Raw genomic sequence first — 15,866 nt, 5'->3', positions numbered from 1 at the left:
CGGGGTTGGCTGCGGGGTGGGCTCTGCCCCCCATCCCAAGAGTGCTGGGCCAGGGGGAGCCAGCGGGAATGCTGCTTCGTGATGCCGTCGTTCCCGAGTTGCCTCGAGATGGGGTCTCATCCTGCCCAGGGTGCGCGGCGCTGGATGAGCCTGCCTGGGGGAGCTGTGGGTGGTTGTGCTTTTGGGCATCTGACCCTTACGGGGGCATGGGGTCCTGCTGGGGAGCAATGGGTCTCAATAGAAACCCCCATCCTGCTCTGCTGGGGCAAGCCAGCTGCCGCCCGGCTCCAGCTTCTGCTTTTTTCACTTTGTTGAACCTGCTGAAAACCACCCGGCGCAGAGGAAACCATCAGTGGTGCCTGGGGGGGGACGGGCTCTCCTCCCCCACGACAAGGCAGGAGCAGCTGCTTCTGCGCTCTGTGAAACCCGGCCAGCCTGGGGCTGCGCGGGGCTGTTCCCGGGCAAAACCCCTCTGGGTGTCACGAGCCTTGGCAAAGGCTGAGGAAGCCACAAGACAGAGTTAAACTTTCTGCCGGGCGCGATAAGGGCACACAACTCATCCTCCTCCCTCCCCCAGGAGCCTCCACAACAACCGTCTCTACCTGGCGGTGTTTGCCGCTGTCCTGGGGAACTTCAGCTTCGGCTTCGCCCTGGTTTACCCCTCGCCCGTCATCCCTGCCCTGGAGACTCACCCCAACCCTGCGCTGAGGCTGGACCAGCACACAGCATCCTGGTTTGGGGTAAGGAGCGGGATCATCCCTGCTGGGGGGCATGCAAAGGGGAGCCCAGACCCACCGGTGCCCCTCTCCGTGTCTCCCCACAGTCGGTCTTCACGCTGGGAGCGGCGGCAGGGGGGCTCAGCGCCATGGTCCTCAACGACCGCCTGGGCCGCAAGCTGAGCATCATGTTCTCGGCCCTGCCCTCGGCCGCGGGATACGCACTGATGGCCGGCGCCCAGGGCGTCGGGATGCTGCTGCTGGGCCGCGTGCTGACGGGCTACGCCGGTGGCGTGACGTCTGCCTCCATCCCGGTAACGTGCCATGGGTGGGATGGGGCATCGTGGGTGAGATGGGACAGCGCCGTAGCTGAGCCTGGGGTACCCCGCTGCTTTTTGGAAGCATCAACAGAGCTCCGGAGCTGCAGGGATGGGGAGGATACACTGGGTTAGCAGACCTGGCATGGGCAGCCCAGGCTACCCCACAGTGCTGGGCTTTACCCACTGAAAAGCAAGGGCAGGTCCTCAATCCCTGCCCTGTTCCTCCCAGCGGTTATTTCCTCCAGCGTTTAGCAAACACCATGCAGAGAGGAAGGCAAGAATTGAGTAACCCTAGGGCACATCCTTCCAGTAACGGGAGTCTGAGCGTGCCACAGCAGTGTCTGCAAGGCTCTCCTCTCTGCCTGCCAGGACCAGTTCCTGCCTCTGGACAGGTCAGGTTTCCCCCCAGGAGGGCAGTTTCCCAGCAGTTTGGGATTCCCCTGGCCACAGTAGATGACCGCAAGGCGCCAGAGTAAGGGTTTTGGTGGTGACGGCTGTGTATTGCAGCCCCATTAAGCATGTGTTGTCCTGCTCCAGGTCTACATCTCGGAGATATCCCACCCCGGGGTCAGAGGCATGCTGGGCGCTTGTCCCCAGATCATGGCAGTGCTGGGCTCCCTCGTCCTCTACGCACTGGGCAAGTATCTCTGTGTTCGGAGGGCAGGAAACCCTTGGCGAGACCTTCGGGAAGCAGTTTATTTTAAACACCTCGCTCAGCAAGTCAACGGGTTCCTCCCCCTCGCAGCCAGCTCACAACCACCACCCCGGGTGTGCAAAGGGGGTCTGGCCAGGATCGCCTGTGCATAACCCACTCTCGTGTGCTCAGAGGGACAAACCTGTAACCCGCATGGACCTGCGGCCGTCACCGTGCCTGCAGCCTGCTGAGGTCTCATCCGGGCTGAAGGGCAGCCTGTGATGGACTGCATGTACATCTCCTGCCAGCACATGCCCAGGCTTGCTGGATCCCCTAAGATTTGGGGGAGCTCGCTGGAATTTCCCCATATTGAACAACAGCTGAAAATGCTTCTTTGCTGGGAGAAAAACTCTCTCTAATTTTTGGGATTATTTCCCCTTCCCATCCTACCCAGATTTATTTATCTTTGCTGTTGGGGTGACCCGGTGGAGGCAAGGGGAAGGACTCCCCTCCTAACTGTGCTGCTCTGGCAGGGCTGGTCCTGGACTGGCGCTGGCTGGCCGTCGCAGGGGAGGTGCCCGTGCTCGCCATGATCGTCCTGCTCTGCTTCATGCCCCACTCGCCCCGGTTCCTGCTCTCCCAGGGGAAGGACGACAAGGCCCTGGGGTCACTGTGCTGGCTGCGGGGCAAGGACACGGACTATGCCCGGGAGTACGAGCAGATCAAGGACAGCGTGAGGAAGCAGGTGAGGAGGAGATGGGGGAGGTGTAAAGAGAAAACTGCAAAAATCCAGCCTCTTTGGGGCAACTCCTGAGCCCCAAACTCTTCTGGGTGCCACGGTGGTGCCCAGAGACGGTAACACCTCATCTCCCTGGCTTTGTCCCCTCCAGAGCCGGCGGGTTTCCTGCGCCGAGATCAAGGACCCCTTCATTTACAAGCCCATCCTGATTGCAGTGGGGATGAGGTTCCTGCAGCAGCTCTCCGGTGTCACCTGCATCCTCGTGTACCTGCAGTCAATATTCAAGAAAACATCCGTCATCCTGGTGAGCCCTGGGGTTCAGCCCGTGCTCGGACTGCTTTGTCTGCAGCTGCCCAATGCTCCACGTCCCCTGCGACTCTAAGACCCCAACTTGGAAGCCTTTTTTAAAGCAGCTGGTTGGCAGCACTTGCCAAGCTCTGCAAAAGGCTGCATGAGGATGGGGAGCAGGACTGACCCCACTGTCTCCCCGCTCTCCTCTGAGCTTCAGGCTCTTCTTCTCTGGTCTCTCACTACAGGACAGCTTTGGCAAAGTCATCAGCCAGAGTCAAGGCAACACGTGTAGGAACCTGCCCTTGCCCTGGCTCTCCCATCTCAGTTTCCTCACTGCTTTTGCCATTGCAGAAACCAGAGTACGATGCAGCTCTTGTTGGCTTGGTACGTCTGTTCTCGGTGGCGACTGCTGCTGTGTCGATGGATAAAGCTGGGAGGAAGATTCTTCTTTTTGTGTCAGGTATGTCTCTCTCCCACGGTTGTGCAAGGGAAGACATTTAAGGATTTCCAGGACCACTGCAAGTGTGCAGGATTGGAAACTTCATCCAGACAGGACTCGGGCATGGAGTGGGGGAGGACTCTTCCCTTTGGTGGTGGCTCAGCTCCTGAGCAGAATCGCTCCCAGGAGCTCAGTCTTTGGCACAGAGGGGATCACTTACCCATTGGTCCCACTGTGCTGTTGCATCTCTCCACAGCTGGTGTCATGTTGGTCTCCAACCTGACCATGGGGCTCTACATCCACTTCACGCCATCTTCTCAGAACAGCACCATTGCCAACAAGACGCTGGTGAGCTCAGCCGACCTCCCTGCTGAGCCGACAAACTACATCACCCTCATCCCTCTCCTGGCAACCATGTTCTTCATAATGGGTAGGTGTGGAGAGAGCCCAGGACCCACAGCACAGTCCTGGGTACCAGCCTGGGGGGATGTTCCTCATCCGAGGCAGGGTGATACAAAGCAAAGAGGGTGGGCTTGTAGGAGGAAGGCAGGCAGATTTCCCTGGAAGATGAAGAAAGATGGCACCTCAAATCGCTTCGAGGACTGACAGAGCATGAATGGGAGGGAATAATGATTGATGGAGGAGCAGGGCAGAATTACAGGGCTCTTCTGCACTCCTTAACAGGCTTTGACGCCCCAACAGCCTCACCTTAGCCCTGCTCTCCTGCAGGTTACGCCATGGGCTGGGGTCCCATCACCTGGCTGCTGATGTCGGAGATCCTCCCTCTGAAAGCCCGTGGGGTGGCCTCGGGCCTCTGTGTCGTCGTGAGCTGGCTGACAGCCTTCACCCTGACTCAGTTCTTCCTCCGGGTCGTGGTGGGTACTGCCCTGGGAGGGTGTTGGCAGCCCCTCCTCAGACCCTCTCTGCACTGGCTCACGTGTGCTTTCTGTCCCACTTCCAGGATGCCTTTGGCCTCGAGGTGCCTTTCCTATTCTTTGCCGTCATCTGCGCTGCGAACGTCTTATTCACGGGCTGCTGCGTCCCAGAAACCAAAGGCAGGTCCCTGGAACAGATCGAGGCCTTCTTCAGAACCGGCCGGAGGTCGTTCATGCGGTAGGAGCTGCCGTCTGCCTGCCGCGCCGGGCCGCCCGTCCGCATGCTCAAGGGCAAGAGAACAGTTGTGCTGCTGGAGGGAGAGGCTGCAGCTCTCTGGGAAGGCAACGGGAGAGGAATGGGCGGCAATGAGTGCCTCGCTTTGGATGTAGAAGTTGCCAACAGGAATGTTACCGTCTCTTCCTGTCACTCAACACTACCTGTTGCCATCCAGGCAACATGTCAACCCTGGGTATGGGACCAGGTAACCAGCACCAATGCTGGAGATGAAGATGTCCTGGAAAATCCAGCGTGTGGCTGCAGACAAGGGACCATGCACATCCTTCATTCAGCAGCCACCCAAGCAGCCCGAGAGCCGCAGGATTTGGCTGGAACAGAGTTAACAGCTGCAGCCATTTCGGCAAAAGCTCATTATGTAGTTGCAAGAATAAAACAGTTCTGCCTCCAACTGCACGATGTTGCCTTGATTTGCAGAAAAGGGAGCTGCAGGGTGTGGGATGGGAGAGGCAGTCCCGGACTGTGACAAGGGGACCGCAGCAGCCTGCAGCTTCCCAGATCAATCTCTCATACTTAAGGACTTTTAAAGAGGCAGAGCCAGATATTTTACATAAAAAGTTCCCACATTTTATTGCTCTAAAAACACACGTTACACTAGAAGCCTAACGAACAAGACCAAATACAGTTCACAAAGAAAATCCAGGACAAAACAAAGAACAGGAACAGACAAACATTCATCTGTAGTGCAAGTGATTCCCTGTAGGAAAGACACAGCAGGTACTGACAGTACTTTGTGCTGGGATGGGTCCTTCCCACCCAGGGTTTTACTCATCCGCAAGGAAGGTGGTGGATGAGCCTCCATCACTTGGAGATTTCAACTGCATAGTTAGTAGCAAATTGCTCTTACCCCTTTCCTCTGTGTCCTGCAAGATCAAGGACTTTTAACATTGTTTTAGAGCCTAACCCTAGTTACAACAGCACTGCAGGAGGTGGTTACATCTGCGAGGAAATAGTGGCCTTGCTGAGTCTCACATCCAACCTAACACCTCCTGAAAGGGCAGAACAACAAAGGCTGAGCTGGGAGATGACTTGCCCAAGCACATGTCCAACCTCCTGAAATGCACTTGGCACCTCGAGGCCTGGGGGACATGCTTGTGTCATCCCATTCCTGGCATATTCAGCTGCTGTGACAAGGAAGCATGGGGTAACATAGCATATGTGGCCCCTATCTCAAGATACACTAGCTACTATTAGATCCCGTGCAGCAGGAGATGGCAGAAATCACCTAAGAGAAGATGTGCTTTATCAGAGGATTAATTTAAAGCAGCCTGGGACAGAGAAAGGGAGATGGGCCCAAATCAAAACCACAGAGAAAATTCAGTATTAGACCTAACCTTTGCAGATGAGACCCATTTCCAGAAAGATGTTCAGCCCTGGCTGGAATATGACTGTTTCTAAGCATGGCCTGATTACGAGAGGTCTCCAGAGCCTCTGGTTTCCACTGACCTTCTGAAGATCAGGATCTCTGGCAGCCCTGTGCTAGAGTGTTCTCTTTCCCACATGGCTATGGACCAGGTCTTGATATCTTCACTGCAGTGAAACCCTTCCCTGAAGACAGTGGATGTGTTTTTCCTGAGGAAAAAATGACAAAGATGAATTGAGCTTCCCTGGGCTCAGCCTAAGGAGGAAATGCCCAAATATGAAGTGAGGTTGGACTCTGAGAACCGCATTGGAGAAGTATTTTCTGAGTGACCTCCTTTCCTCAGTGTAGAAAGTCTGAGGGGTTTTACTACAACATGTATAGTCTGAGAAATCACAGTGGCTCTTTCCAGAGGTAGAATGGTCTTTTTATTCACTGCACACAGAGAGAATCAATTGGTGTTACAAAATCAGCTCCTGCCCAGAGCGGCGAGGTCTGGGTACGCAGCAGAAAGTGAGCTTCTACACACCCAAGGGACAGCCCCAGGGGACAGCAGAGCAGGTATGCACAAGTGCTGCCAGCTTCATGACTGAAGGGGACACGGAAGAGTTGCACGTGGGTAAGCGCACAGCTCACATGGTGAATGGTGTCAGAGTGCACTGCTACGCACACACGTGTTGCCAGTACCCGGCTGTCTGTCCACACCTGGTGTCAACAACTCCCTGTAGTCGATGCATCACCCACTCTCGAGTTCTCACGTAAAACTTCTGTCCCATCATCTCCCAAGAGGCCTCTCCAAGGCCTGGCAAGCAGAACCTCTTCCACAGAGACCCTGTGGATTAGCCATCCAGCTTGGATGCCAGCACTGGGGATTGGGTTGAGCCTGTAAATTCTCTAGGGCAGGGCTTTTAACTTCATTTATCCTTACACAGCTCCAAGCACCCTGAAGGTGCCTCTACACACAATTAATAACCACCCTGAAGGTGCCTCTACACACAATAACCACCATGCACTGTGAATGGGCGTATTAACTACTGTGATGCTACTACTCTAAAGAACCTTTCTATCTCCACAAAAACAGTCTCTTGCCCACACGGATGGTGAGACCATCCACTAATTGTCACTACAACTCTTAAAAGCCATGGAGGCTGTCACCAAGCCATGTCTGCAATGATGGCAGCATCTGGCTTGGTTTCAGCTGCATCACATCAGCCAAAATTCCCAAGAGCTCCCACTCCAGACCCATATCTGTAGGAGCTGGCACTCTTGGAGCACGGATCTGAGACACCTCCTGTTGCGGCAGGCACAGGGACACAGAACAGTCCCGGTGTCTTTAAGCACTGTGGCCAAAGGCCTCAGCTCAGCTCTTACACGAGACCCCGCAGGCTGTTTCATCAGGAGCGTTGAGCCCAGAGCTGAGCTCTGCAGCCTGCTGCCCGCAGCAGCACCGATGCAGTGTGCTTGCTCGCCTTGGCCATGGTGTCCAACCCAACTGCCACAGAACCCAGCGTGACAGGACTGCTGCCGTCCAGGGGACCGCTGCTGTGGGTGCCAGGGCAGCAGAGTGGAGTCGTCCATGCCAATGAGCCCTCTGGGTGACCCGGATCAGCATCTGCCAGCACCAGCCCCAGGGACTGTCCTAATGCCATGGACCAGCAGCAATTGGGTGAAGCCAGAGGGTCCCACCAGTTCTGTGGTTCATCATCCCGGCTGTAGATGAGCCTGCAAGCGTTACTCTATCACCTCTGCTCTGCCCCTCACCTCCTATCACTAAAGCTACCATGGAACTACTCAGAGCAAAGCAGTCACTACCAAACACATGCTCGTAGCTACGTGCATCAGTCTGCAACATTCCCCTACTAAATCCTACTAAACCCCCCAAGCCCCCCTGAAATCAAAGCAGATGTCCTGTTTGCACAGCAGGGCTCTGCGCTTGACCCACCCCGTAAAGGTACGGCCCTGGGACACGGCTGCCCGAAGAGCAGAGAGGCTACTGCCACCGACGCATCCCACGGGCTGCTGCGTATCCCTCCTGCAGCACCCCCTTACCGCAGGCAGCGTGACCCATGCCGGGGCTGGGGTCCCTGCACACGGAAGGCCAACGCTCCATGTCCTGCATGCAGCAACAGGGATCAGCCCGGAGCTGCGGGCTCCGACACGGCACAGCCCTTACTGAAACAAGCTGCATCGGGCCTGGCACTGCCGGTTGTGCATCGCAGACAAGCTGGCATGGCAGAGCAACGACGGTTCGGAGGTCTGGGGAAAAGGGGTTTAGCACGAAGTGGTACCCACTGCTGCGAGGGCCTGTGTGCAATAAACCCAAATCGCGTTCCTGACTGGTGTAAATCCTCACACCTCCCTGAACTCCACTGAAGGAACAGCAGCTAACGTGAGCTTAGCCCCCTGGTCTGCAGGGACCACTCTGCTCCCTGCGAGGCACCCAGCCACCCCCTCCAGCAGCAGCTGCATCCCAGGCCCTGCCAGGGATGCTCTGACGCCATTCAGCTACAGTGACTGAACACCCTGCCTAGAGGAAGGACACATTACGTAGATAGTTTCCGACACAACACTGCTCAGAAACTGCGGAGTGGCTGGCAGACAGACCCTTCTGACAGCAGCCAGCCTCCAACAGCGCTTCTCAGACCACAGTGCCTCAAATGGGACCATGAAGTGTCGGTGGCAGCAGGAGCTCAGCGCCCAGGGCAGAGTAAGAACAGGCTGCAGCCCCTGCTGCCGCTGCTCACCATAGCTGCTACCTGCCTTGGCTGCCAAGGGAGTACAAACCTCCAACCCAGCAACTACAGCCCAATTTTTCTCCCTCCTCTCTCCCAGATGAGGAGGAAAACAAACTCTGTCAAGCCAGTGGCCCAGAAGAAGCCAAAGGGGTGAAAGGACAACACACTTTTGAAAAGTCTGAGAAACGCTCTGAAGACTGAAATAGGATTTTACAGCATTACAGTTACAGCAGCCTGGGGTCTCCTGGGTTCTGAGACCCCACAGTAAAATGAGAGTCCTTTGAAGGACAGGAAACAGAGCACTCCTTTCTCCTACATCCCGAGAAGATGAGTCCTCTCAAAATACTTAAATAACCAGAAATAAATTATTCTCCCTTTTCCTAACCCAAACAAAAAGCTATGATGTAAAAATCAAATAAATTAAAACCGTGACAAGAAGAGAAGGATCTGGACTTAGCGAGCAGTTTTGTTCCGCATGATACAAAGCAAACAGAAAATATGATGTGAAAACCACCGATGAAGCCTGGAACAAAGAAGCAAGACACCCCCAGCCACCCACACTGCAATGGTGCAGACCCCTCTGCGTTTGCAAAGGAAGGATACGCCACCTTCCCCTACAGATCCAGCGCAGGACTGATGCAAAAAGAACGTGAGCCCGAAGACAAAGGCTGTACCAGAGAGAAACAAAGAGCAGGTCCCTTGCTCGGAGGGATGGGTCACGGGAGCAGGAGGAGGGAGTGAGGTAACAGAGCAGAGTCCCAGGCTCACGAGAGAAGGAAGCTCTTGCACATCAGTGACCCTTACACCAGAAAAATAACCCGCTTGGCTCAAGCAGTAGTACCCTTTTTCAGCTGTGGTAAGCAAACCTCACTGTCCTTCTCCGGTAAAAGAGTGAAGCTAAGAAAAGTAACCCTTATTAAGACAAAGTAATCAATTCTTGTAGTTCAAGTAAATAGCAGTAACTGCCTGCAGCTGTATCCGGTGGAAGGGGGAACTGTGCTTTGTGGGTATCGGGATCTGCCCCAGCCCTTCTGGCAGCTCCTCTGCAGAGGTGCTTGTGGTCTCTACATGGGGTTTCTGCTGGGAGTCCTTTCCCGTGCAGCGACGTCTCCGATGCCTGGCCTCACTGGACCCACATTAAAACATACTCAATGGAAGAAAACCAAGCTTAAGCATCACCACGTGTTGCCAAACCCTGGATTAGTGTGTTACACCTGGGAAGGGCCACACCGGAGAGCATTACCGAAAACGCGTAACCTGCAATGGCAAGTTACCCCGAGCACGAGGCCAGCAGCTCCCTGACACCCACGAGCCGGCACGTCAGCTCCATCCCTCCTCACTCCATCCAGAGAGCAGTTCCCAAATGAGCACCACCTCCTCGGCTCGTTATCAGGCATCACTCCAAAGAAAGGCTACCAATTTAGGCTAGTAAAGCAGCAATAAAAAATAGGGGACTGTGAGATATTTGGTGAAGGAGGAAAGAGGGGCCAACATGCTGAGGTCTGGCTGCTGGTGTGAGAAAAGGGCACAGCCTGCCCCAGCCCCTGAGATTTCCAGTTGCTGCAGCGTCCAGGGAAACCGTTAGGTAAGAGAGAGGGGAGTGGGCAGAGTGGGTTTCAGTATCTTCACCATCTCAGTGTCCAGGAGAGGTTGCCCCGAGCTCACGTGCTTCAGAGAGCCTGTCCCTCTAGGGCCCCAGTGAGCTTCTCTTCATCCATCTGCTTCTGCTGCTGGTGGATCCGGGCGTAGGAAATGGCATCTCCCCTGCAAGGAGAAGGGACAGTGCGGGGACGTGAGCTCCGGGTGCCCACCGTGGGGGAGAAGCCCCTGGCACAGAGGTGTCCCAGCCAGGGCCAGGGCCTCTCTGTACCAAGGGGTACCAGGAGTGAAATGAGACCTGCTGGCCCTCTGCAACCCTACCAAAGCCAAAATAATGGGGTTTAATCCTTTATTACTCCAAATACCTGTAAGCAAACTTTTCAAAATTGTATATAGTGCACATGTTGCTCAAATACCATCTAACATCACATGTGGATTGGAAAGATGTATAGCTAAGTGTAAGTACACCTAAGTCTAGAAATGTTTAATTTATAATAAGATTTATCTCTGCTAAAAAATCGAAACAAAAATCTGCTCCCCCTCCACGCCCCAGGAGCACACCCCAGCCACTGTGAAGAAAATTAACTCTGTCCTGACTAAAACCAGCACAGCCACCCACCACCCCCAGAGCTGGTCCAACGGCTGCAGAAAGAGGGCTGGGACCCACAGGGCAACCTGGACTGAGCTCCAAGGGAAAGCTCAGAGCTACCACAAACCCCATGACCCTCCTTCCCAGGGCTCTGGGATGATGGCAGGGAGATATTCTCCGGCAGCGTTTACGCCTGAAAGCAGGGTTCATACATAGCCTTAGGGAGGTGCGTAGGGGTGAGGGCTGGAGGTCCACCTTCCCCTTCCCTCCCCTCCACGAGCAGACAGGTGTCTCTTACTTTTTGCCGAGCGCCGACAGGCCGTACAGCACCCCAGTGGCAAACGCGATGGCATTCCCAAAAAGCGTGGTCAGCGTCAGGCTGAGCATGACCGGAAACACAGCCATCCTGGAAGAGAGAGGCAGCCCTCAAAGCCGGACTCTGCACCCCGCGGGATGCAGGGATGCTCGTCATGCATCCCAACGCCCTGTATGCCGCGTGCATCCCAAGGCAGTTCCCGGGATGGCTGTGCCACCACAGCACGCCCCAGGGCATCCTCACCCGCAGTAGAAAGCGGCTTTCTGCCAGGGCCGCAGCTTGTCTGCCCGCGCCGAGACGGCGTTCGCAAACTCGATGAACTGGCAGCAGAAGGGAGCTTCGCACAGGAACAGAACGAAGGCGTTGAGCCTCCAGACAGAGCAAACCAGAGTTAATCCTGCTCATGTGGCACAGAGCGCGGGCCGGCTATGCCCCCCAGTGCCCCGAGACCAGCCGCTCCCATCCCCAGATGCAGGCAGAAGGGAACAGTGGGGCTGAACCCCACTGCGCTTCCTCCCTCCCCCCTTCTGGATAATTCCCAAATGCTGGTGTCCCAGGCTTCTTTTGGATAAGGGTGTATCAGTATTTACCCAAAGAGGGGTAAAGAAGGAATATGCATAGAATAAACCCCAGAATCTCAACCCCCCCAGTGGAGCAAGACCTGGCAGCTCACAGAGCCTGACCGACGTTTCGCTCACACCCACTGCCCAAGCAGGGCAGCTCGGCCCCTTGCTCAGCCCTGTCTAATGAACCAAACCTCCCTCCCGGCAGGAAAGGGAAAAAAAAAAGGAGAGAAACTCTGCTTACATCATCCACACACCGGCCGCGATGTTCAGGGGGTTGATGGTGACGCAGTTCCAGAGACCAGCGACGGCGCAGGCTGCAAAGCAAAGAGGCTCTCGGGGACCACGAAGCCCATCCACAGGGACGGTGTGGCCAGAGCCTGGGCCTGGCAGGCAGGCCCGGCTTCCGCCAGCTCTGCCCTGCAACGGGCCCTTGCAGCCAGACCAGCATGACCCTGCTCTCCTGTATTTCGGGCTGTTTTGCAGAGCTGGGCTGCCCAGAGAGCCCTTGCCTCGGCCAGCCCCTCCAGCGACTGCAGAGCAGCAGGTACAGACCAGGGCAGGAGGGTGGGCAGAAGGGTCCGATGGCCCGAACAGGAGCCTGGGATGCAGGGGAGAGGGTTTGCTCCCAGCTCCTCCACCCAGGTATCCTTTTGCCCAGCGTGACAATTGCACAACTACTTCACTTGTGCAGAACAGACCACTTGTTTTTACGTGGAGTCACGTGCGTGGGCCCTGTGGCACCCTGGGTTTTATTTGCTGAGGAATTACTGCTTTGTCCTGGGATGAACAAAGAGATCCCAGCAGGCACCCGTCTGAGCAGCACAGGGCAAGTTCAGCAAAACCATGACTTGCAGCACTTGGCAAACAATAAATAAAGCAGAGGTGAACCCAATCTCAGCCACATAGTGCTCAGTCTGCACTAGAGGTGGGCAGAAAAGAGCCAACTTCGGGTCTCTGGTACTACAAATGAAAGTGGATGCTAGATAAAGGAGAGCCCAGAATAGCCCCAGAATGCCAGGAGAGGAACCAGGCAGCAGCATCCAAGCCAACTGCATGCACCTCCTTCCTGCCTCATGAAACTTGCAGAGCGTTCCCGGCACTTGATACGGCCCTTTTCCTCCGCCGAGACCAAAAGGCTGCTGCTGCTCAGCTGGGAACCCCAGGAGGGAGGGCAGGAGGCATGGACCGAGGCCGCAGTAAACACCACCACCCTGCAGAACTCCAGCTAAAATTCTACAGCCCATAAAGGCTGTTTTGGGGATGCTTAGGAGCACAATGAAGAGCAGCACCGTCCGGCTCTGAGGATGAGACCAGCCTGGGTTTGGGTATTTTGGATGTCTGCTCGTGTTTTGCTAAGGCGATCCCTGAGCAGAGCTGCGGTGAGCAGTTCTGAGCCTCAAAAACCTGTATACTGAAACCTCAAAGTTCCCTTAAAAGTAGTTGTCCCTATTCACCAGGCGGGGAGACAGAACCGCAGGCTTATAGCAGGACTGACCAAAGGTCATCCCACCAGCAAGTGGCCTCCTGGTTTCAGGAAATGACCAAAGAAGATGGGTTTTAAAGGCTTCCCAGGACTACTCCACAAGACCCTCAGTGTTCCAGAGAATCCTGCCAGAACAAGATCAGCCAACAGAGGAGAAATACTGGAGAACATGTTAATACCCGTGCTCCAAGGGCACTCGTCATCCTCCCATCGCAAAGAGATGAGGGTCCATGTCCCCACACTGCAGGGGGAAGCTGAGGCACTGGGGTGGGATGATCTGCTCACAGTCACGCATGCAAGCAGCTGAAGAGCTGGAAGAGCAACGGCACGCAGGGAGCCGTGGGCAGCTCGGGGAGCAGAGCACAAGACTGAGGTTTCTAATTCTTCTCTGCCCAACAAACCCTTGGATGCTGATAGGAGAGGAGCTCAGGGGAAGCACCACAGGCTTCAGGCATTTCCTCTCACCCAGGAAAGTACACTTCGGAAAATAATGTTAAGTGACTTCCAGGCACTTTAAAATTAGCAGAACAGTAAGAATCAGCTGCAACTTGACTATCCCCAAAATGCAGCTGGGGCTGTGGCAGAACCCTGCCTTGTTTAGCACAGTGGAGTGGAACAGTCCAAGAGGTTCACAGAGCTACAAAACGGATCTCAAACACAGAACAAACCTAGGGAAGCAGCCTGTTATATTTTCAAGCAGGTTTTTGCCCTTCGTCTTTTTTAATCTAGCCAACCAGGGGTTGTTTTGTCAGGGTTCTGGTTTGGTTTTGTCCTCAAACACCCCAAAACAACCCTTGAGCACTAAGCATCCCTGCAGGAGTCTCGGCTAAGCAACCCCCCTGGTTGCCAACGGGCTACTGACCCAGCAAGCCTGAGCTGAGCGAGCCCCTGCATCAGCACAAGCACCAGCCAGCAGGAGAGGAGTCAAAGGTTTATAATCACAGGAACACTGCACTGGGTGGCGGTTGCCAACAGCCACAGAGATAACGATTCGGTGACCTTCAGTCTCCTTTGCAGAGCAGCAGATCCCACAGCAGCCGGGTACATCCTTGGGAGCCATCCCAACGGCACCGGCTCCTGCCTCAGTAGCCAAAAAGGGACTGAGCTGCCAACCCAGAGACTCCTTTTTGCAAGACAGAGGCCTCCCAGTAGGTTTAAAATGCAGATAACGCTCAGTGGCACGTGAGCTATGGAAGACGGACGGTTCTGCCATTTGTTGTCCCATCCTGAATCCCTGAAGAAGCACAAATAACTGGGAGCTGAAGTGGGGGGGAAGAGCATCGCTTCCCACAAAGGCTCTATTCATTTCAAGCAGCTGGTCACTGTCCTCAACACAAGCCTATTTTTGCTCCTGGAGCATTTTACAAAAGCCACAGACTCTCCTTGTCCTTTTACAAACAGGAACACGAGGGAGAGAAGGGACGTGGCCAAGGTCACCAAACCAGCCTGTGCAAGAGCCAGGCCCTTGTTGTTCTTGTTCCTGCCCCGGCCCATGGACCATTCCGGCTTAAGCAAGTTGCGGGTGTTCGCATGTGGCACACATTGTCTGCCCGTCTCCCCTCCACGAACAGAGCTCCTCTTCCTTTCCACAGGGGAGTTTTCCCTCTGTGAGAAATAATGCAGCCCTGTAGCAGGACCACAGTCCAGTTGCTCAAAACCCTTATAAATTATCTCTGTTCTTTCACAGCAAGCTCTGAAAATAGCAGCAAATTCCAGCCTTGCTGGTTTACTAGTCACCCCTTTCCCAAACTGCCCACCTTTAACAAGGTGATGCTGCACAAGGAGCATTTTGAAGAGGCCCATTACTAGCTCGGGGTATTGGAGGGCTGTTTCCCTTCACTATCTCCCACTTTCCTACCCCTGCGAGGAGTCTGTCTCATCCTGCCTCGTTCTTTGCCTGACGAACTTCGAGAAGGGAGACTGTCAGGGCTCAGAACAAGCTGTCTGACTCCCCAAATCATCGTCAATCCTGGTAAAAGCCTGGCTCTTCTTCCAAAAGCTTCTTCTCTCAGACACCCAAACACACAAAACTCTCAGCTTTCCTTTAACAGCAAGTCAGGAGTTCTCAGAGCTGTGAACAAAAGGTTGGGATAATAATCCACATATAATTCAGCTGCTTTAAAACATGAAGACAGAGAAAAAAAAATACATCCTTAAAGACTTGCACTGCTTTTAAGCTCCTCATGGGCTGCTCCAGCGTGAGGTGGGCAACACCACCAACGCGGCCCAAGAGCCACCCTCTCCACCCTCACCCGCATCCCCCCGAGCTGCGCACGGGCCAGAGCCACAGAAGACGCGCCGAGGCTGCAGCTACAGCCCCAGCCCGTGGGAAAGAGGCCGCCGCGCTCAACCCCCACCCGGGACCCGCTCTGAAGACACGTCCCAGCTGGCCTCTTGGCCATCAGCCGCGACCAGAAGCGCAGGGGCCTCCGGCAGAGCACGGCGAGGCCGGTGTGTTTTGCCCCATAAGCACAGTTCTACCTAATCTTTTCACACCTCCAGAATTTCAGCACCTAAGACATAAAACAGTGAGAGCAGCGTGTTTTACCAGCCTAGCCAAAAAGGGCCGCAACGAGCCCGCCCAACGGCACCGTGGTCTACGAGGTCAGCTGCGAAAACGCCGCGGGCTTGTGCAGTCGAGTCCCAAGGCAAGAGGCAGGGATGGGAAAGGGGGCAAGGACAGAGCTGGATCAGACGGGACACTACAGCCAAGGGAATAAATCAGGGCTGACTGCGCTGGCTGAGAAACACTCTGGTTTTACTACAACTCGTGGACCTGAAGCAGAAGAAATTCTCCATCCTGTGCTCTGCAGGAGATCAGACTAAGCGGTCATAACAGTCCCTCCTGCTTTTAAGAGCTATTAATCTCTCCACAGAATGTAGCAAAACAGCACTACAGGACAGGCTGA

The 15,866-nt window shown here is 55.0% G+C and overlaps 2 protein-coding genes across 2 annotated transcripts; one reads left to right on the top strand and one right to left on the bottom strand.

The window, feature by feature from the left end:
• Positions 1-577: 577 nt before the first annotated feature.
• SLC2A6 (solute carrier family 2 (facilitated glucose transporter), member 6) lies at positions 578-4,256 on the top strand (the record flags this gene model as incomplete). Its single annotated transcript, XM_010148098.1, has 9 exons — positions 578-740; positions 824-1,030; positions 1,574-1,673; positions 2,204-2,415; positions 2,561-2,713; positions 3,052-3,160; positions 3,396-3,569; positions 3,869-4,014; positions 4,101-4,256. Coding segments are annotated over 9 exons (1,420 nt in total), but the record flags the coding sequence as incomplete, so codon positions are not given.
• A 5,818-nt stretch (positions 4,257-10,074) lies between these two features.
• Positions 10,075-14,451, bottom strand: CACFD1 (calcium channel flower domain containing 1). The gene is made up of 5 exons (XM_010148097.1): positions 14,400-14,451; positions 11,716-11,788; positions 11,152-11,277; positions 10,891-10,998; positions 10,075-10,168 (listed from the first exon to the last, which is right to left on the bottom strand). The coding sequence occupies exons 1-5, from the start codon at positions 14,449-14,451 to the stop codon at positions 10,075-10,077; spliced, it is 453 nt and encodes a 150-aa protein (XP_010146399.1).
• Between the last annotated feature and the right edge of the window lie 1,415 nt (positions 14,452-15,866).

This window comes from Eurypyga helias, unplaced genomic scaffold, assembly GCF_000690775.1.
Source record: "Eurypyga helias isolate BGI_N326 unplaced genomic scaffold, ASM69077v1 scaffold13883, whole genome shotgun sequence".
NCBI classification, from domain to species: Eukaryota; Metazoa; Chordata; class Aves; order Eurypygiformes; family Eurypygidae; genus Eurypyga; species Eurypyga helias.
This window is presented reverse-complemented; position numbering and strand designations above follow the sequence as displayed.